At 36.6% G+C, this 22,890-nt stretch overlaps 1 protein-coding gene across 1 annotated transcript; it reads left to right on the top strand.

Annotated features, from left to right (window-relative positions):
• Positions 1 to 18,468: 18,468 nt before the first annotated feature.
• On the top strand, positions 18,469 to 21,612 carry LOC106622720 (uncharacterized). Its single transcript, XM_036368269.2, has one exon. The coding sequence runs from the start codon at positions 18,669 to 18,671 to the stop codon at positions 21,192 to 21,194; it is 2,526 nt and encodes an 841-aa protein (XP_036224162.2). The 5' UTR covers positions 18,469 to 18,668; the 3' UTR covers positions 21,195 to 21,612.
• The last annotated feature ends 1,278 nt before the right edge of the window (positions 21,613 to 22,890 follow it).

The raw sequence follows: 22,890 nt of genomic DNA, 5'->3' as shown, positions 1-22,890 counted from the left end.
ATACTAACCGCTACAGACAGCAAATCATCAATTTGAACCACGCATTGATCGAAAAACGACCATAATGGGCCAGAAGACACGGCAAAGTAATTTTGTTACACGACAGCAAACTCGGTTCAGGATACGCTCAAGGGACTTGGCTGTAAGCTGGTACCCCACCCGTCGTATTCAGCAGACTTGGCACCTTTCGATTACCATTTGTTTTAATCGATGGGACATGCATTGGCTGAGCAGCACTTCGATACTTGCGCAGAAGTAGAAAACTCGGTGTCTGATTGGTTTACTTCAAAAGACGAACATATTTATTGGCATATTATCCACAAAATGTCAGTAAGGTGTCAAACACTGTGTGAAATGATCAATACTTAAAATAGTTTTTTTTAACTTCCCATTCAAAATTAGTATTTCATTCTTTTTTTACATTTTTCACTAATCTCATACCGGTACAGCAGTCAGATTTCGAAAACTGGATCCAAATTTTAATGTACATATCAGCAAAGTACATCACAAATCTGTTTAAAATATCGATTTCGGTGGCAGCTAGTTTGCCTGCATGTTTCAAGGTATGAAATCTAAGTTAGTCTTACAAAGGCGAGATGATGTTTTGGTTGACTTACATATACTCAAACAAACGTATTCTCATTATCAAATTATCACCATACTTTCTACTCTTTAATTCATTGTTAAATGATAACTTGAAAAAAGATTGTTGAAATATTCAAGTAAGGTAAGAAAAAGGACTAATAGTCAGTGTCTTAGAGCCGTCGAAAAATAAAAAAAAGTTCTTAATATTAATATAGTTCAGAACCAGAGTTAAACTTCACTCCTATTCCTTTAAGGCTGCAATACGCTTTAACCAACGACAAGTTTAATAAAGTACTTGGGAAAAAATTTCAAACCGTAACGCATACAAGTAGGTGGCCGAGTTAGTGAACGAAGGGGGTTAGGGGATAGAGAACGTGCCGGCGCATTAAGTGCGTTTTATGTGTTTCGCTTTGCTTTCCATTAACAAATTAAAAACCTGAAATGAAATGAACATGCGAAAGTGCTAAAAACAACACCGCCATCAACAACAGCAACAGTAACAATTAAAGCGCAACAAAAACAAGAGCCAAAACTTTGAGGCATTAAGTAAATATAAAAAATATATACGGAGCAAGACAAAATAAAAAGGATTGCAATGACGGTTTAACTACTTTTTGTATTAACAATGTTGCTGTTGTTGTTGCTGTGGCTGTCGTCATTTCTATTACACTTGCCAGTCGCACTAGTCCCTCTTTAATTTGAATTGTTATTTTACAAAAATTGCGAGGCTAAAAAACGAGCAGAACCAGCAGAGACAGAGAAAATTGAAATTGCAACAATAAAAACTAAATGTGAAATAAACAGGTTTTATATGCAAAAATAAATAAATAAATAAGAGTAGAGTGCAGCGAAAAGAAAAAATTAGCGTGTAGCAAGTAAAAACATTTGAAAAACATGGCTTTAATTCAACACTCTCGCATTCATTTACTGATTTGGCTTCATCCCTCTTCTCTTTCTGGTATATTGCCATCGTGTGTGTGTTTGTGCTGCTTTAAAAAAGTGTATGTGTATGTGTGGCTGTGTGTCTGTGTGCCTGTAACAAACTACAGCGCTTCAGTCGTGTGTTGCCTGTTGCTGCAATTTAATGTAGCTTTTTCTGTTTTGTTGTTGTTTTTTCCACTTTGCCTACCTGCAGATTCGCATTTTGCCTTTCGCCTTGGCTTCAAATTAACGGTAGCAGCACATTTGTATACGGCAGATGCCTATTGTAGCGGTTGCATTTGCAATTTCACTCGCTACTGCAAATATGCTGCCTGCCAGAACAACAACAGCAACAAGCGCAGTCAGCGTAAAGACAACAACGACAGCGGCAATGCTTGAAATTAAGGAAAACAACCGTATCGAAATTGTTGCTGCGTTTGAGTAATACATGCAAGGCTACACAGACACATACATATATACAAAACACACATATACATACATATAAAACATGCGAGTGAGTTTCCGCCAGTCTTGCCTTGTCTTGGATACCGTTAGTTTCAGTGCGCCACCAAGAGTTGCGTTATAAAAGCATAGCCTCGAGTCATACGAGTCTGTACTTCGTGTTCGTATATAAATATATCATATACATACATACATAGACGAAATCTGTGCATGAAGAAAGTATAAAATTATATATGTGTGGATATGAAAGTGGTTCTGGCTATCAAGATGGCATGTGCAAGTCAAACACTGAAAGCTGAGTAACAATCAGCAAGAAGTTATTACGTCAAAAAGTACAGATAAGCTAAATTAAACACTACAAAATGGGATCTCTTAATTTTTTAAGCGCTTATAGCTTTTTGTTTGCATTTAAAAGTGAATGGAAACCAAGTTTTAACTGAAGCAGTTGGTCCACTAGCAGAAATTTTTACAAAAAAATTAGTGAAGGATATTTCAGAGTATCAAACTGATCCGAATGATGGATGAAAATATCGACTTCGAAACGAAGCTACGAGTTGTGTTGGATCGATCAGTATGACAACTGTATAACAAAGTAGTCCAATATGAACAATTTCTTCAAAGATGATAGTAAAACCTTGGATAGTAATCTTGGAGATTTAGGAAATAATTCGTGAAGATATTACGTCAAATAAAAAAGTCTCGCATACAAGCATTTGATTCCGATTGTTCAGTTTTTATGGCAGATATATGCTAAAATGGATCAATATAGACAGTTCCGACAAATAAGCAACTTTTTGACGAAGAATGGACGTGTGCAAAACGTGCAAGACAGACAGATTGACATGTCTAAACCGATTCAGCTCATCATGCTCATCATTTATATATACACTTTAAGAGGGTCTCCAACGTTTCCCTTTGGGTGTAACAGACACTGTGGCATACTTAACATACCCTGTTGAGGGTACAAAAATTTGTTTTCTTACTAGTCACCCCCAACCTAAGAATATGCAAAGCATATGGAGTGGACACCAAGTAAAATAAAGAAGTATAAACGAATAGCCTTTGCAAATAATTCCAATCTAAGCAGAAGACTTAACCTCATCTCCTTTTTCACCTTTAATCATAACTGTCTTATATTTATTCTATTAGCTGGATTTAACACTGGTTTACGTTTCTTAGATTTGTTATGTGGTCATCAAACATTCTACAATTATTTTTTCTCCAACAACAATTACGCCGATACTTTAAAATTTTTAGAATATAATATTTTCGGTAGCTTACGCTATTAAAAATAATATCTGCAGTGCTTTAAGCTTTTACTACTTGTGTATACCAAAACACCTTCCATAAACATTTTATAATCAGGCACACACTCTGAAAAGTAGGCAAGTGCACTCCACAATTGCAACAAAAGAAAAAAATATCAACAAAATTGGCTTAAAAATCACAAACCGTAAATATTATTGCATGACTCGATTAAATTCGCTAGCAAAGGGCAAACACGACAACACGACAACACGACATAGGTGAAACAAAGTCAGGCCGCAAAGCTAAACACAACTAAAACGACATACATAAAAGTCATAGTAAACTTAACACAGCGGCCACTTAAGCGACTCAAGCATGTGACCGGAATGCGAAGGTGCAAGGAATAGTGAGGAGATGTAGGGAGCTGCCATCCGAATAGAGAATTCCAATATATGTATGTTTGTATATACGTACTATGTATATGTACATATGTATATACGCTACTTGCGTGTATACATTTTTTTTGTTTGTTTTTTAGTCACTTAAGAAATCACTTTCAGAACTGTTCGCTTTTGGTTTATTAACACCGGCTTTTGTTTATTCTTTTCGCTTATTCTATTTTTCTGGTTTTAGCAAGAAAAGTATCAAAGCGTTGAGGAAAGGAAGGCTTCAATCGGTCTTAATGTGTTTTCCGCGCTCGAAAGCTCACTGTGGCATTCGGCGAAGCATAACTTTAGGCGCTGGGGTTACTTTGGCAAATCGTATTTATATACGCTGTACAGGGTGTATTAAATTTGCCACGAAGTTTGTACCAGCCAGAAGGAAACATCGGAGACCCTATAAAATGTATATCAGACATATTCGTCTGTCTGTCTGTATATCAGTTTTTGAGATATGGCTTTGAAATTTTCCAACGTCCGTTTCACCCCTCGTTTCGGCATCGGACTACTAAAGCATGTAATTCTCATATACAAACTACGAAAATTGGCATAAATTATTGACTAATGCAACGCTAAAATATCAGCAGAAATTTTTCTGATCGGACCACTAAAGCATCGAGTTGCCATACAAACTGAACAATCGAAATCCATTCTTTGTATGAAAAATATTTTTATTTGACCACCGAAGAAATTAATTAGACCGGACCATATATGCTACCATACTAACTGAACGATCAAAACCTAAAATATATTCGGTTTTCATTCTTGAAACGTAAGAAATGCCTATCCAGTGGATTTATATATATTAGAGACAAAGTTCTCACAAATCGAGAAGAAATCCATTATAAACATATATGCTTAATTAACTTTATCAGTTATGTGCGACTATTATTATGCGTTACAAGGATGGTCCTGATATGGAGAAGCACGAGAAGAACTAAGAAAACTAAGTACTATATGTTCTTTTGGAATCAGAAGTTAGACTTAGGCTTAGAATTCGAAACTGTTCTCATAGGCATCTTTTTGCATTATTAGGGATCATTCCAAAAGATTTTTTAATTCTAGACTTGTTAAGGAATATTTTTAAAACCGGCATCTTTATTTGAAAAAAAAAAGATGGAGACACTGGATGTCGAGAGATTTATGGTATACATATTTGCTACCTCTTTGCTGATATAGGTATTTAGTAATTTTCTATCTTATATGTTTTGCTGCGAATGATTCTAGTCATCATGAAAATAACGAAAAAATTTCATTATATAGGTATATTATATACTTAAAGAGAGATTACCCGTTGTGACATGATGAATATTGGTTTGCTTAACTGCCAAAGTTGTTTGCTACCTCATGGATACAGGGTGTTTAATTAAGTGCGTTAAGAAAAATCGGCTTTGCTTTGAGGAAGAAAAAGCTCGAAAGCAAAATGTCTTTCAAAGGTGCTATTAGCTAAAAAATTCGATAGCACTTTGACCCCCAGAAGTTGAGACCTTTACTTATTTCGAATATAGTTATCAGTTTTAATATCGCTGTGCTCCTCAAAAATTTTTTAGAGCAAGAATAAAACACATCTTTAGTAGCGAGAGAATGCGAAAATCCAAAAACACCAAGGAACTATTGTCCTTTTTCTTTTAATATGAAAGTAGCTTTTTGGCTGCACATAAACTTATGAGTTCATATTTTTGTATGTTTGCACGAGTAGTGTGTTGTTTTGAAGCTATTTTAAGGCATCAATTTATTACCTCAACCGCATACTGCGAGCTCGTAGCTTATAAAATTCGCGCGCCATTTACACTTAGGCGATGACTTTCAGAAATCTATAAACAATGTGAGCGAAAGGAAAGCGCAAATAAAAGTAAAAAAAATAGCGACTCCGCGATGATTGGAAGGAGAGCAAGCAGAGCTGCAATGAATACAACTAGTAAGCGGCGCTCTAACGTGAGAGTTTTCAACACCGCAGATTTTCAGCAGCAACACTTACAAAGCCAACGTGTGTTCGCGCAGGCGTGTGTCCGTGTGTGTTTGGTAAAAGTTGTTGAAAGGATTTAAAATTCAGCGAAGCCGAACTGCGCCACAGCGTGTGCTTCCTTACACCTTTTGGAGAACACTTTTTTTTTTGTTTTTTGTTTGCACTCTGCACACTTGCGCCACCGCACCCCTTGCCGTTGGCCAAATTTCACTGGTTGTGCAAGTTCCCCGAGCTCTGCAGGAAATACTTTATGCGCTACTAAAGCGCGTTTATACGCTTTTCACTGTTCATAGTCGTCGTTGTGGCCATAATAGTTGTAGTGGTTGGCGCTCATTGTGTTCCGGCCGTTAGTGTTGTTGTTGCTGTTGGCCTTTGCTGTTGTTATTGGCTCTTGCTGCAATTGTTAAAATGTGCTTAAGCCATTTTCAAACAGAATCAAGTGTAGAGTTTCAGCAAACTTTTGCGACTCTCTGTAATGCGAGATGATGGATGAGTTGATAGGTGCCGTTGAGTGCACGAAGATCTGAACATACTTACTATACATGTACATATTTTTACTCAATTCATTGCGTGAGATGGATAAAGTAAATTTAAGTAACCGAAAATATAACCATATGCCCGAAAAGAAACTATATAGGTAAAACTAATTATATAATATATAATAGATGACTCTACATATGTATTTTTTGGTAATATTAAACGCACTTCAAAAAGCGCTTCACTAAACACTGTTAGTTGTTGTTGCCATAAGTCTGACCTATAAAGAAGTTCTGAGAAATATTTTCAATTTTTATGACGTCTTTTTAAAGCAAAAAAATATAAACAGGCATTCTTTTTTGGCGTTTAGGAAATATTCTTAAGAATAACGCACACAGATTCTGATAGAATCACCTGTTAATCTACATTCATTTTGATCTTCATCTCTGGGCTGAAGCTGGCCTTAAGTATTTTAAACGGAACCTTAATATAACACAATAAATTCGTTACAAATTTAACTAATTGGATTGAATTCGGCTTCATAGCCTTATAGGGCTATTTGTATAGACAGATTGAACTACAATAAAAATCTAAATGTTTGTTCGACAATGTTTTCCACTCTATTTTTGTATACTCTATTTAAGAAAACGTCTGTAATTAACCTATAAAACCTCTTAGAATAAAACTTAAAGATTTGAAATTTAACGGCAGAGCATATAGCAGTTCTAAGCAAAAAACACAACCCAAAAAAATAATGCTTATTCATTTTTGTAAGATTTTATTATTTCTCTGTTCGTATGGTAAGCGTTGAAGTAAATATAACAATACCACTGATATTCGGAATGTCTTCGAACCCAACTTTATCAGTTTTCAGAATTACTGCTTTCGAAAGAAATTGAAGTACACTTTAAAGCTTGGCTTAACTGCGATTTGCCATTTATTTTACATGAAAGAACTGAAATTTTTCGTTTTTTAGTGAATTCTGAGTGATATGTATTGTAGTTACCCAAGAGAACGTACGTTTACTGGTTACACTGCTATATTTATGAACACACATTTCACCTACTTTTCAAATCTACTTAACTTTTTACACAATTTATATATGTTGATATTTGTCTATAAACTAGTTTCCGAAAACAAATCTTATTTCTCTTTTCTTTTCTTTTTTCTTATTTTTTTCTTATTTGTTTTCATATTTTTTTATTTTTATTTTCATTTTTCTTATTCCTAAATGACTGCTATTTTCGTGAACATACATACATATTTATAATACACATGTGTTCTCTGCCTACTACAATATACATTACGCACTACTACATTACTTGCAAATCTGTTTGGAAAGCAAATCAAATATTATATGTAAAAGTTGATTATAAGTGGATTATAATTAATAATAGATCGCTCGAAAGTATACCATGAACATTTATGTATAAATTTTCAGTTGTTATAACTTTATACTCATTCCTGATCGCGCAAAAGTATGCTACAAATTCTTGCATAACTCTTCAATTAAAAGTTGCCATAAAACTCTCCAATCAGCCTGTTTTGCCCTGCGCAACAACAATAAAGCGAAGCGAACTTCCGTACGAACGTGTTCCTTACTTATGCATAATTTAGGTGTAATAAAATATTTAAATTAGTTTTGAAACATACATATTAAGGTGGGTTAAGCAATCCGAATGTTTTTTTCGAAATGAAAAATTGGTTAATAGACCCCTCTAAGAAAGTATCTCCAAGTATGAGCTCTTAATTGCAAAGGGAATGTTCTCCGCCTTACAATTTTCTATTTATTTCATATTATCAGATAGAAAATGTCCTAGCTCGCTTGCAACTACTTGAAAAAGTATTTCGTTTTATGAATTTGGTTGGAAATTGAATGCTCTTCGAAAAGTTTTTTTTTTCAATTTTAAAACTCAATGAAAAAAAAAGTTTAAATTGCAAAGTTCATAGTCTTGTAGGAAATTTACTGCTTTAGCCACGCTAATACATATATATGTACCTTTTAATATGCCAGGTGAAAGTCCTTTTCTGAAATTGCACTTTTGTAGACACTTTTACACACAAACATATTATTTCACAGCAAAGAAGGCTAACTCATTTCAATAAGCCTCTTGCGCTTTTTATTTTTAATCAAAGACGATAATCGAAGACCTTTGCTGCTTAATTTCAAAAACCAACTGCACACTTTGCACTGCTTTTTCAGACGCGAACGGGAAACCAAAGCGCAACACATAACATGGCAGCGGAAACTGGCGAAAACAGGTGACAACAGATGATTAGCCACAGTTATGTGTATTATTACAAAACTACGAATTCATAAATGCTTTCCTACTGGAAAGTGATTAAGTGCTTAATTTCTGTACCTCGTATTGAATGTTAGCCTGATTATTAAATAAGGTGAGTTTTATTAAAAAATATATAATATTATATTAACTAAATTCATATAAATACATACGTACATATATCTCATCTATATATGTATTTATGTATATGCATATACATTTTCTTTTAGACATCATTCAGCGGTTCTTTGCTGTGAAGCAAGCTGTCGGCAGCGCTACTTTGGTGCGTATTTTATTGTATTTTTCAAGAGCAGTGAAGTATTTGAAAGCCATGGATTTTTCACTGATAATTGCACATTCACATTTTGAATTGCAATCTAGGTTTGAACAGATAAATTGGAGTTTTAAAAGCATTGCTATTAAACGTAGTGAATATTTACGAGCGTTGCCCTTAGATACGAAGGTAACCGACTTGAAATTTTCACACGACCTTCATAGATAAATTTTTAATAAGCGCAAAAATAAGATTTGTGATAAAAATTTCGATGTTTAAGTCACTCTGAATTGTAAAATTTTCACCAAACAAAAATACTTTTTTGGAAAGCCGGAATTTTTCAAAAATCAAAATTTTGACTAGCCCTTCGAACATTATCTATCGAACAATACAATTTTTTCATTTTGGTTTTGAGACAATTTTAAACAGAAAAATCGTTCAAATTACCAGACACCTTATTTTGGAGGTCCTCTTGTAGCTCGGCTATGAGATCAATCGAATTCAACATTTTTCAAAATGATTCGTCGATTATTTAAAGTACATTAAATACTGTAAAGTTACGTTTTTTTATATATTTAATAAATAAAATGCATCTTTAAAAAAACGCGTTTTATCTGATTGGCAAGTGGTTATAACCTCTTAGAAATATATGTGTTTATTGCTGCAATATATATTTAATATTTAGTAGAAATGGCTTACTGCACCCGGTAATCGGCGCTCGAGTATAGTTATTTCAAAAAAATTGTTTTACATACTCGATGTGCTTGTGAAGTGCATATTACCCTAACGTTAATTTCGTAAATATTTTAACATACTCGTACTGCACATTCTAGTTGTGCCGCACATATTAATGTTGTCCAGAAAATGTAAGACTCTAATAAATATTTTATGCCAGAGATAAACTAATGATTATAATATACCCTGCAGATGGATTTCTATCACAAAAATTGTTCATGTAATTATTTTGCTTTATATATATTTTCTAGGCTTTATGATATTTTAAATTACCACAGGTTTTCCAAAGTGATCAAATATGTCTCAATAATACGTCGAATATTTTTCGTATTACTTTGTATATTACAAGTAGATTTGGTAAGCACATAAGATGCTACATTTTAAAAATTCCATTCTATCAATTCCTGTATAAATTAATACAAATTTTATATTCTACTCTTATATTAGCTGTATTGATTCGTTAACCCTTAGAAAAATAGTGAATCGAACATGCAAGTCTTATAAATCATATTCGCGAGCACAATTAATTTGAGAAAGGAATGGAAGTGGTTATGCAGCTTTCTTAAATTGCATTGACTAGCATGTTGCCGCTTTCCCGAAGACATTTTTAGTTACAAGAGTGTGGATCTCAAACATAGCGATAAGGAGCAATGGGCACGAAGAGATGACTATGAAATATTATTCACTACCAGTAGAACTAACATTATTATTTTCATATACAGATATTGTGATACCTTAAAGAAAATTTTCTTATGAATTTAGTCCATCATCAGTACTATATCCGATATACTTCTTTGAGTACTGAATACACTTCTGTCGAATATTCACAAAATATTCGCTATAAAATCCTAAAAAGTGCAAATGAATGTATGTTTATGTTGTTTTTATTACAGACAAAGAGTTTCAAGGAGAAATGAGGCAATATAAATATGCATATGCCCTAAAATACACCTTATCATATTTACAACAAAACCACCTGTATTATATGGCGATATCTTATTGGCAACCGCACTTACTTACTAACTCGTTTAGTTTCGCGCCCAATCGCTCATATTCCTACACACACCAAAGCACTTGCAACGTCGTTGTTTACACTCAACGCTCCCACAGCGTCGCCAAAGTCTCCAACGTCACCAACGCGGTCAACCATTCAACATTTTCAAGTGCTTCGCATCGAGTCACAGCAAAGTGTTGACTAAAGATAGCGTGCAGTTGTGGCGCTACTGCTTCTTCTTCTTTTTCTTCTTAGTCTACACTTTGTTGTCGCTACAAACACCTTTGTTATTGGTGCTTTTGTTGTTGTATGTCACCACCTAGCTGTTACCGCCTGTTTATGCAACACTTAGCATTACAACCACAAGGCGCCGCCATCTGCCACAGCGCCACTTCGCTTGAACTCCGTGTTGACTATCTTTTCGGGGTACAAAATATATTCACTCACTTCCGCATTGTAGCTGCTGTTGTTGCGCATATTCGTCTAAATCATGCTTAACTTAAGTGCGACGCTGTGCAGGAAACGATTGTTCGTTCGGTTGCTCGAGTCGGCGTCGCGCCGCGGCACGCCAAGTAGTTGCAAAGAAGCTTGCGGCATGACGATAAATAAAATACACTTTTATTGCACTTTTTAAGCGTGAATAATAGCAGCCGACACCGATTTGGCGCAGCTTGTGTTCGTGTTGGCGTTTTGTGCGAAGCGTGCGAAATCGAAAACACCGAACGAGGACTGCACAAGTATCGGTGTAGGAGCCTTTCGTCGCCGATTGTTGTGTGTGGTGTTGCATCGAAATGCCTTTATTTTTCTAGTAATTGATATTGTTGGTTCATAGCGTGGTTGCCTAAGCACTAAAACACAGTTACACACACAGTCACACAATAGTTGTGATTTTGAAGCGTACTTCAGTGACATCACCTTACTTGGTATGAAGTTGGTGGTTTGCCTGCCAAAAAATACACCTAAAACAGTATTATGATAGTTCCAATTTTCTTTTCGGTCCGGGTTAGCCGTTTTTAAGACAGAACTTATTATTCGAACTTCTCTATTGTGACAGTTTTCGAGGTCAAACGTTAGGGTTTGGTCAATCTGAAACATCGAGTGGTTGGACTGCTCAAAACAAATTTAAAGTAAAGGATCGTGATGCAGAAGGGAGAATGGGTTAGACTAAACAAGTGTTCTTCTGACTTGACTTTTGCATGAAAATCCAACCTTGCTTTTACGTTAGGTTCAGCTGAATTAGAATACGAATTGATCATTTCGTTTTCGCTTACCAACGGCTTTAGAGAGCTTGGAAAGAATTTATTTTTATATGAGAAACGATATCTTTTTAAAAGCGTGCCGGCAGCCCTATTCTATAACTTAAGTAGTCATCATCCGTTATCTTCAGATTAGCCCCTTTGCATTAAGTTTCTTCTTGCTTATCCGCGATACAAAAAACTCACAATTAACTCTTTTAAATGTATGTATTGTTATATGAAGGTGCTTCACTGATAATTGCTATAAGCTTAGCAATATCGCACTGTGCGAAGTGTAAATCTTCCTCGAAACCCAACAAACGGAACAGGTATGAATTCGATTGTCCTTGTTTTGGAGATTACTTACTGTATTTGATGAGCACTACTTAGTTAACTGATAAAAAATTGCTAGAACCGGAACAGTATGGATAGAGTAATTAAAATAAAGGCCGCTTGTTGAATTATGTCATAGTAGGATTCGCCTTTTCGCAATTTTTCATGCCACTGCATCAAATACGAGTATCATTTATCAAAATGAAATTGACAAACCAATTGGCGATAGAAATAAGGAATAAATATTCATTGATGATTTCGGATAAAATTTCGAAACCCAAGAATACGGAGATATTTATTCGTCAAGTGGTTCGCAAGAAATCTGAGATTAGTTTTTGAAAAGAGTCTGAAAGAATGTGTACTACTACTACTGAGAATTAACGGAGCCGAACAACATCTCCATTTTCTTAATGTTGGATCAAGAAAGTATATTTTGCATTAATACAACTAATATTTCTTCTATCTTTATATGTAATCCTCCGATGTTCCTACAGAGTCGGCTGATCTTTCCTTTTGTGAATTGAATTGGTTCCTCAAGTATTTCGGAAAACCTTTTGAATGGAGAAAGCTTTCAAAAATGCTATAAGCGGTATAGAGAATTTCCATGTAGTAGATTTTATTGAAACAAGTAAGGTGAACGAGCTCTATTACTGGCCCGAACAACTTTAAAAAAATGTGTTTCACAAAAAGCTTATTATAAGATTAATGATTCGTTTCAGAAGTCTTAAAATCCGTAGGTTCTGCAATTTCTCGGAAAACCCAATGGGTACACCACAGTTGATAGCAGATGTTCATCTTAGTATCTAGCAAATGTATAAGCTACTATCAAATTATTCTTTAGTTTCGGAATAATTTAAGAAATTTTCACTAACATTAAATTTTTTTTGAAGCACTATACAATATTCGACTTTACGATTACTTAGCGCTTTCTCGAGCGACGTCTGCCTTTCTTCTCCACCCAAATCTTCTCATACGATAATAAATTGCATTTGCTGTTGGCTCTAAACATTGTGCAACACCTGCTTCTGAACAGCACCGTATGGGTTTGCATTTTCCTAACTTCCTAAGTTCGTGGTTACCTGAACATTTGTTGTCACTTTGTAGCTGTTGCTACTTCCTTACATATATATATATATATATATGTGAAATGCATCGCATGCTTGCCACAATGTGCACGCTTAATGTCGCAACGGATGTAATTAGAGGAAAACTTGATAAATTCCATGTCGTCGTCGTCGTCGTCGTCAACACGGTGCAGAAAGAAGTATCGCGTCTTGGTGACTTCGGAAGGCTACACACAACCTATGCTAGTGCTGTTTTGGTAAATAGAATTCGGATGTGCGTTCGTAGCTGTAGTTGGTAATGGGGCAAGTGCACTCGGTTGATACATAGTTTACTACCTGAAAGTTTACCGTGATTAATATACAAATTTTTCAAATTGCTGTTGCTCTTATCAGCGACAAGTTTTGCGGTGTTTATTTTATACCCGGTATGTTGATAGTCCCATAAGGTATACTAAGGTGTTTCTTTATATAATGATTTTTTGGGCGTGTTTGATATTTTGGTGATATAATGTGACGGTTGGTAATCAGGTAGGTGTTTTTGTGTGCCGTAAGATGAATTATTGAGGTGATAACGAAGTTTTTGCTCCAGTTCACAAACACGGTAATCTTATTTATTTTTACTTGCTTTTTGTTTAAAGACAATATATGCATTAGTTTTCCAGGTTAAAAAATGGACATCTTCCGATACTCGTCTGATATAACCATTAAAACGGAGCCTCTGTCGACTTTCAATTCTTATAATAGAGAATACCTTTCAATAAAAATTCTCATTTCATTTAAATAAAATTTTAAGAAATCAAGGAAATTAAAAAGAGAAAAGAGCTTCTATATTTGAAAAGGAGAAAAATATTACCTTACATAACGTGCACTGGGTTCAGAAGGTATCTGCATGCGTTTTTGTCTTTTGAACTATAATCGCTTCGAGACATTTTATCGCGTTTTTCCGCTGGCAGACAGTGGAGAGACAGGCAACAGACAGTTTGATGGAGCGATAGACAATTTAGCAACAATTTACGAAGTGGTTTCCTTAAAAGTTTTAAACTATTTGCTGTTATTTGGTCTCACTTTGATCGTTATTGCTTTAAGAGAGAAGATAAAAGTAAATATCTAAAACACTGACAGAAAGAGCAACGCTTAGGGTTTTTAATATTATTGAAATTGGGATATCGAACAGAGCAATAAAATCTGTCAATAAATGTTTTAACCCACAATGAATGTACAATGAACAAATAACCGTTTGAGTAGAGAAAAAAATATAATATTTTATGAGGAACCAAATAAATATCCATATTTTCATTCGAAAAGCGACAGTGGAAGTCTGATTTTCATCATCTGATCTAAAAGTATGTCAAATCTAGATATATTCTTGACTTACATTTTCCGGAATCTATGAGACAAATATTTAATATTATGGTGTTTGATGTTGTACGGTCCCAAAACCATACGCTGAGTAGTTTGTTAAGGCATGTCACTATTATTGCGTTAATGGTATGAAATGCCAACCATCTGCATTAGCAGATCTCGCTTAGCGCACAAAAACTCCTTATTCTTTGTAAGTGACGAGGGAAGTAGTTGTTGAATGATATCGATTGAATATTATAATAAAACATATCTAATTTGATAGATATCAAAAGTTTTAAAAAATGTATGTAATTTATATCCCTTATATCCTAAGTTTGATAATAGCTATATAAAGAGAGAATTTTGATGTTTTTGTTTTAATATTTTTATTTATCCATATTGTTCCTTTCATCGGAAAAAGAGATCGACCGATCCACAAACTAAATTTTTTTAAATATTTTGTTTCGTCTTTTCGAACATTGGATTTACACAACTCTAGGTACATAGTATATCGAATTCACATTCACTACACAGCTCACCAGTTTCACTCTATCTAGGCAATAATGGATGAACTGTGATATATATGTACAAACTAAGTTTATTGAACTTTGTCAGGGGTGTTACGAAGCTGGTCGGAAAGATAGAATCGGAATTGGATTTTTCAACGCGATTTTCGAATGACAGTTACGTCATAATGGCAAAGTTGGAAAAATGATGCAAGGCAACCCTCGTTGGCTCCATAGAATATATGTACTCGTTTATATGTTTGCTTGATATGGTTATGAGAGCACTCTGGTAAGGGGGCCAACTGCAATGCTGTGAAATTTTCATGTGATGAGGCATACATGCAAACGTGTTCCCCAGTAATGAAGATTTTGCAGACTAGGCGACCACGTGCTGACTCCTCCTACATATTTAGGTCGAGAAGTAAACGTTGGCCTAATTTTAACTCCTGATAAGTTCCAGGAGTTTTAGGACTCCTAAAATTTAAGAAATTACACCTCTTGATATTAGTGAGTATAACCGTTTCATTGCAACCGTTCCATGGAACAAACGTTTTAAATCACCTTATATTAGTAGTAAATCTGTAGAAATTGCATGTGGCTTCGGATAGCACTCGATAGTCTTTATAAATAATTTAAATAGGTCCTTATTTTCGGTTCTCAATGGACTGCATATCTTATGCGTCTAAGTCTGACTCTTATGTGGTTCAATCATTTCAAATTGACCTAACCTAAGCAACTATTAAGATACATTTCGACTGTATATCAACTCTGCATTGAAAAATATATTGGATATATTCTTGGCTTCCGAGCCATTTATTAAACCACAGCTAACTAAAGCGTTACAGCTATGTATTGTGATATTACTTCGACGAACTAGGCTACCCCGAATGCGTTACGAAAGCGAAAGCATATAACACCTATCACCAGCTCAATGTTAAATAACGAATTGCTGTTTGGCTTACACACAGAGTTTCTAAGTAAAATACTAGCAATGCGCATTGGAGAAATACTAAAACAACAACATCATCGTTGAAGCGTGGCAAGTATGTTAGCAAAGCTGCAGTGTGCGCTGCGCGCCGCAAAGCATTGACAATGACACCTGTTCATAGAGTTAAACCCTCATCATTCATCTCTGGGCGCACATTAAACTCATCGTTCAACATTTTGTTGTAAAATTGGTTTCAGCGAACAATGTGTGGCAGTCAACGTTGAGCTTCAACTGATTGTGTTGCATAGAAAGTGAATGGCAATACCCTATAAAAATGCAACAACACATTCAAGTATGCATATATCTATATTGTTGCAACACATATGTTCGTATGCAACACGGCACATTTCAGATCATATGCTCTCGCTTCGCTGGCGGCTACAGTTTCACTTAAGAGTGTCTTTTGTCCCATTCATTTTGCTTGTTTGTTCGTTAGTGGATTTTGTGGCAGCAACCTTGCCACTGAATTGCCGCAAAATGGCGCACATGTGCTCGGCGATACCCAAAGTGTACGCTTATGCGAACGTGTTTTGTTATTGTAAATGAAACCAATTTCCGCTTTCCGCTAACTCGCTTCGCAGAAATTCGAAAAAGTTAAATGGGTTTTGCTAGAATACTTGCGAGTCTAATTTCGCACAGATTTTAAGAAAATATGGTTTTATTGAGGAAAATATAGTTCGTGTTGTTTCTTTAGATTTGTGAATAATATAGCGGGACTTAAGATATGAGCAAGCTTCATTAACTTGTTTCAAATCTTTATGGTGCTCTAAAAATCAAAACTTCCCTCTAAATATCGGTTCAATAATATTGCGAACTTTAAACCTTCTTCGATATTATCTATTCGTACGAGCATGATAGAAAGCTTGTTTTAGTATTAAAGAAATTACTATTTATAATGAGTACTTTGTTGTCTTTTGTCGTTTCTTTTAATGCTATATATATATAAGAAGATATAAAGACCTTCTTCGATTACAATGGTTTTTCAGGTTTTTTTTCCTCTTGTACCTTCGGATGATAGCCTTTTTTTATTTGTATGGCTTTCTCTTGTTAGATGATAATCTAAGCGAGAAACCTTATTGATCGCTATATAAAAAAGTTTCCGAGAAAGGCAGAACTCTTTATTCATTCTTTGTAACATTTCGATGACTTTAAAGATTACTGGATTTGGGAAAAGTATTTAGGACATATTCTACAATCCGAAATAAGATGCTGCTAGCTGATTTCACCAAGTGATCATATAAGGCTCAAATCCTGTACTCATTCGGATTTGTTCACAGAAACTGTCGACGCCATAGGTTCTGGAAAATCAGCGAAACTTTGGGACCACTTCACGTAAAATTTTGCGTGTTTTCGGAATAATCGACTAAATATGCTTCCACTGAAACACACCAGAGATCAAGAAATAATTGTAACAGTGGTCTTCACTCGTTAAACCTGCTTTAAAGAGGCCGAGGACTGATCTCGTTTTTCGGGATTCCCAAGGTACAATCTAAATTGAATACTTGGAAAAGAGAAAATCGTACTTTGTGCTTTTCTCTGCATAATTATTAAAACGATTTGATGCCGATTGTTGGAAAAAACTTTCACATTTGGCGAAGAAAAAAGTGCTCTTACAATATGACAACGCACCCCTAACTACAAGTAGATTAGGAAGTGCAGCCCCTTCCACTGGGTCCATTGCGCAGATTAAGTCCCGTACTTGTTCTTTTTCTCAAAAGATCTCTCACCGAAGAGAAATTCGAGTTCATTGAGCATGAGCTTCGAAAAACTTTCCGAGTTAATGTCAGCTTCTATTGAAGGTATCGTCGATTAAATCGATTATTGGCCAGATGACGTTACATATGCGGTATCTAAACTTTAGCATATAAAGCATAATTTGATTAAAGACGACTCAAGTGCTTCCATCTGCGGTTAGGCGTTGATGGGATCTTCGCCATTAGCTGGGTCCTAACTGAATATGTGATTTCAATAAGTTGAAGTTACGGCTTAAAGCTATTGACACGAAGTTTCCACAATTATTTAAAATCTCGTTATAGTGATGGGAATCAGCTGTCCAAATCAATGGTTTTAAATTACGGTTCAAGATAACTGTTACAAATCTAGAGGTTTCGGTAGTTTTACGCCATATATCTCACGAGCTTTACGTTTTTTAAAGACAATATTCGATCAAAAAGCCAGAAATTGTTGATAGAAATTCCAAGAGAGCAATTGCAGTAGAAACTTACATAAATTTAATTGCCAGATATTAGACCGGTTCCAGTTGGTCATCTAATAGAGCACTGAAAAGACCAAAACAATGAGGAAATAGTTTTACGTACGGATGTAGTAATCATATAGATATATATTTGTACATATGGTATATGCAAGCACATATGGAAATGGTTTTAAATTGCAGCTTGTGTAACGCAACAGCGTAAAACCGCAAAGGTAAATGTAAGAAATGTAAGTGATAGTTTGTGCTACACTCTCGATTTTGAAATGTTTAAGTACTTATATTCATATAAACCTATATGGTTATTGTTATGAAATTCAATCTAAAACAATGTGAATGTCAAATATTGAAAATTTCGTATAAAAAGCATTGTTGCCACACGCACTTTGTCATATGCCACACAAAAGTCCGCAGGGAACAACGGAATTTCGTTTAGTTGACGGTTGCCATCATACCACGCAGGACGATACCAACGAAATACTACAGGCCAACAAGCGGCGCGTGACTCCGAACTACGAGTATTTTGCGCAAAGTCAAAGGTTATAATTGAAATCGAGTGGCAAAATCGGTGAATTGAAAAAATCGCAGGCCAAACTATAAACAAAATGAGTTCACGTAGTAAATTGTGGCGCGGCAAACGCTGCAGGTGGCTGCTAATCGGAATTTCTTGCACACTAATACCACTGCTCACACGCAATGCGGCGGCAATAACGGTAACGTCAGCAAACGGTGGCACCGCGGCCAACGGAGCAACTAATTATGTGCAAAATCGTAACTATGAGGACGCAGCGGCGGCGACAGCGGCTGTAGTGACGGCGGCAATGAACGCAGCCGCATTGCCAATGGCGAAAACAACAACAAATGATTACGCAAAACAATTGCCGCACTATTATGCAGCGCTAACAACCGATTTAGACAATGCGAATTCAGCTGCCGCGGAGCCGATTTATCGAAATTATTTTGAAAACACCGCCACCGGTAGCGGTGATAAAATCGATGCGGCAACGGTGATTTTACGCGACCACATGGCACAATGGCATTTGCCAGCTGCTAGCGGCCAGCCAACAGATGAGTCAGCAATGACAGGAGCTGGATTTGTGCCTACAACAATGACTGCTGCCGGGCAACATTATGCTAAAAGTACGAGCGCCGATGCCGCAGCGGCGGTGGTGGGGCACGCGCATGCAGGTGTTGACTTTTCAACAAATAGTGCGGGCGCTGCAAGCAATGCGGCGCGCAGTGTGGATAGCAATAGCGCAGGTGCTACCTACGCATATGAGTATGCGACGCCCAAAGGCAAAATTGATTACGAATTCAATGAAGCTAATTTCCAGAGTGCCAGTAACGGTGACAATAACGGCAGTGGTAATGGTTATAGTGCAGATCAATTGGCTGTAACAGTAGCTAAGGGCGGTGCGAATATGGGCGCGGTTGATGCGTATGGCATTTACAAATATGACATGAGCGAATATGCGCAGCACTTGCAACGTGCGCTGACGACGACCAATATGGGCAACAAAGAGACGCATTATGCGGCGGCAGTTGATTCCGAAAGTGCCAATCAGAGCGTTGGTGTTGGCGATGGCGGCGGCGGCGGTACATATTTCGAGAATCATTTGCCGAGTTATGAAAATTATTTTATGCCCACTTACCAGATTGGACAATTTTCCAATTACCATAGTCAACAGGCGGAGCAGGAGCTGAAGCGGCGGACACGGGGAGAAGAGCAGGCGCGACAAAATGAACAGCCATCAAAAACGGATGGACCGCGGCAGGAGGAGGCGCGAATACAATTACGGCCATTGACGCTACTCGACAACGCTGATGACAACAATGCGATGTTGCAGCAATTTAAAAAAAACGCGAATATCGAAAATTATGCAAATGACAGACAGAAATTGCATTACTTTGCCAAACAACCGCAACTGGAGCAGCAGCAGCAGCCGCAGCAACAGCAACAAGAACGACAAGAGCACGCGCAACAGCAATATCAAAAGCAAACGAAACAACAGCAACAAAAACTATTCCAACAACAACAACAATTGCAGCTGTCACAGCTACGCAAATTCCCCGAGCTGATGCATTTTTCCCTGCATCAGCACTTGCCACGTCAACGACAACGGCTTGCAACAGCGCTTTCGAAAGTAGCGCGGCCGCACAACCCAGTCGCGCTATCCACTCGTCGTCGCCGTCAGCAAAGGCGTGATGCCACGTCGCTGCAGGTGATTGGCAACGCTGGCAGGCAGAGCTCGCTGCCGGCACTGGAGCAAACGCATGTGACTGCTGACGGTAGCTCGAAAGCCAACAGCAACGTCAATACAAATGACGACACACTCACGTTGCACAGTCGTTTGGGTAATGACAAAAGAAGCATCAGCGAAAACTTTGTGGATATCACCAGCAAACCCACACAATATTCCTATGCGCACGTCTACCCAACGCATGTGTCACAGCTCATCGATGACAGCGCAAATGAAATTGATGACACGCCTAACAATATCGACGACATTGCCAACAGCGACAACGAGAACGAGGAGGAGACCAACCGCCGTGACCAACAGCAATATTACCTCGCAGCCATCAGCCATCCACAAGTCAAGGCATACCATCAACATAACGGCGCTTTAGTGCAACAATATACTTTGCCACCCATCACAACTTCGGAACGGCATACGCCAGCTAGCATTGCTGCGCTTGCCGGCATACCACTCGCACGTCACGTGGAGGTGACCAAGCATATTCCCGCCATCGATTACGAACGCGTTCACGTGCCGTACAATCAAAGCGTTCCCATACACATACCACAGCCCATCATCACAGCCGTACCACGTCCCTACGCCATACGCGTGCCCGTTGCGAAAACTGTTGCCGTGCCGAAGGTGCAGGAGGTGCGCATACCCATAGAGAAGGTTACACCGTTTCCTGTGGAGCGTCCCGTGCCTTTCATTGTGGAACGTCGTGTTCCCTATATGGTTGAAAAGCAAGTAGCAAAGCCAGTTTACTATCCTTATCCTGTTAAGGTACCCATAGTAAGGACCATCGTACACAAAATGGCGCGCCGACCTCACAGCTATACGACATATCAGCCACATCCTATCTCATATCCGATCTCCTTGGGTCAATACCATTAGCAGCAGCAATAACATTTGGAGTCACACTCCCTGCCCCACGTTCATTATGCACATTCGGAACATTTGGGTTAAGCAAGTTTAATGGCATCCAATATTCTTAGTGAGGTTTAATCCATCACTTCAGAAGCAACATTGTTCTTTCGTTAACTTTAAAAACACTCGCGTTGTAATTTTCAAATGGTTTATTAATTATTACTTTTTATATATTATATATACATTCTCACACTATATAAGTATTATATAAATCTCAAAAGAGCTAATTTTCTATAATTTTTAAGTACTTAAGCAATTATCTGCAAAATCCATATAGACTTACCTTTAGAGCTTCGTAAACGTATTAACCTCGATATATGATATAAGTATAAGTATAAATATTAATAAAATAAACCCTAAAATTTACCAGAACTTCATGTAGTATAGATTTATTACCAATAGTGCACTTAGAATAACCTCGACATAACCCTAATACTCGTAACATTAATTTTTCGAAAGTCTCTTTCTAAATGTGTAGCTTGTGAGTTTTGGTCCTCCTCTAAAATGGGTCCCATTCCTGCTACATATATCTAAATATATATAGATAGATAAATAGATAGGTGTTTCGATGTCGTGATTTAATTTTTGATTTACTTGTTCATGCTTTGTTATGATTGAATTCTTCAAGTTGTAAGCGACTTAAACTAAATTACTGGATTTTGCTGTCCGCAGTCCGATCAATTTATACTAAAAAATAAAAAAAGCATTGAGCGCTGGTAGATTTTAGTTAGACAATTTAGTTCTTCGATGGTCGTGGATGTGATATTATCTCGAATAAAATTCAACTTTGACTGTAGAAGAAAGATCGAAACCATTTTGGGACAGCAGTAACATTGGTATATTAGACGGTATTGAAACCGAGTGTCGAGAAAATATTGTCTACAAAGACTTTGGTAGATATTATGGACATTGAGATCTTACTATTTAGTATATATCTGAAAGATGATTGCGGTCAGACGATATATGACTCAACTAAATCAACTCGTGATGTACCGTTATTGGCCTAATGGCAAAGTTAAAGAAGTGTTACACACATTATATAGTCTTCGGATCTAATTGATTGGACACACTTTATTGGTCTGATGTTACGTCTAAAGGTATGGAAGGAAGCTTACCTGGAAGCTAAAAATATATGACTTCAAATTGATCTTTCCAAAAGATATAATCCGATACTGCAGTTCTAAAAATTTTTTACTTATTGTGATGAGATATTTAAAAATTCAAAGAACTCCATCGATAAGCGCTAATTCTGGAGAGTCCTTTGGGTCACTTGCTGATGTTTTTAGTAGCCAGCAGCCCGTTGAGAGAAGGAATGTATGTATGCGGCACTATGGTTGTGAGCGTTGAAGACTATACTGCACGAAAACTTGGCTTCATAATTTGTGAATTCTCAAGCACTATTTATTTAATAAGGGTATTCTAGCTTCAGTGCAACCGAAGTTACGTTATTGTTTGCTTTTTGAGAGAAAAAAGTGTTCACTAATTAAACTGCATTAGTATACAAGTATATATTATATAATATGGTTATTTATAACGGAGGATATTTTGGTGTCAAAGCGAAGAATATTAAGCCAATTATAAAGGCTTACATAATTAATAACTAATTTATGCTCCTATGGGTATATAACTATACATATGCAAATAAATTCAGCTAATTTGCGCT

The sequence above is a fragment of the Bactrocera oleae genome, chromosome 2, assembly GCF_042242935.1.
Source record: "Bactrocera oleae isolate idBacOlea1 chromosome 2, idBacOlea1, whole genome shotgun sequence".
NCBI lineage: Eukaryota > Metazoa > Arthropoda > Insecta > Diptera > Tephritidae > Bactrocera > Bactrocera oleae.
The sequence above is the reverse complement of the archived record's forward strand: the minus strand, read 5'-3'. Positions and strand labels throughout refer to the sequence as shown.

Bases quoted from the DNA above. Each gene is read 5' to 3' on its own strand.
- LOC106622720 (XM_036368269.2), top strand. From the start codon at position 18,669: ATGAGTTCACGTAGTAAATTGTGGCGCGGCAAACGCTGCAGGTGGCTG.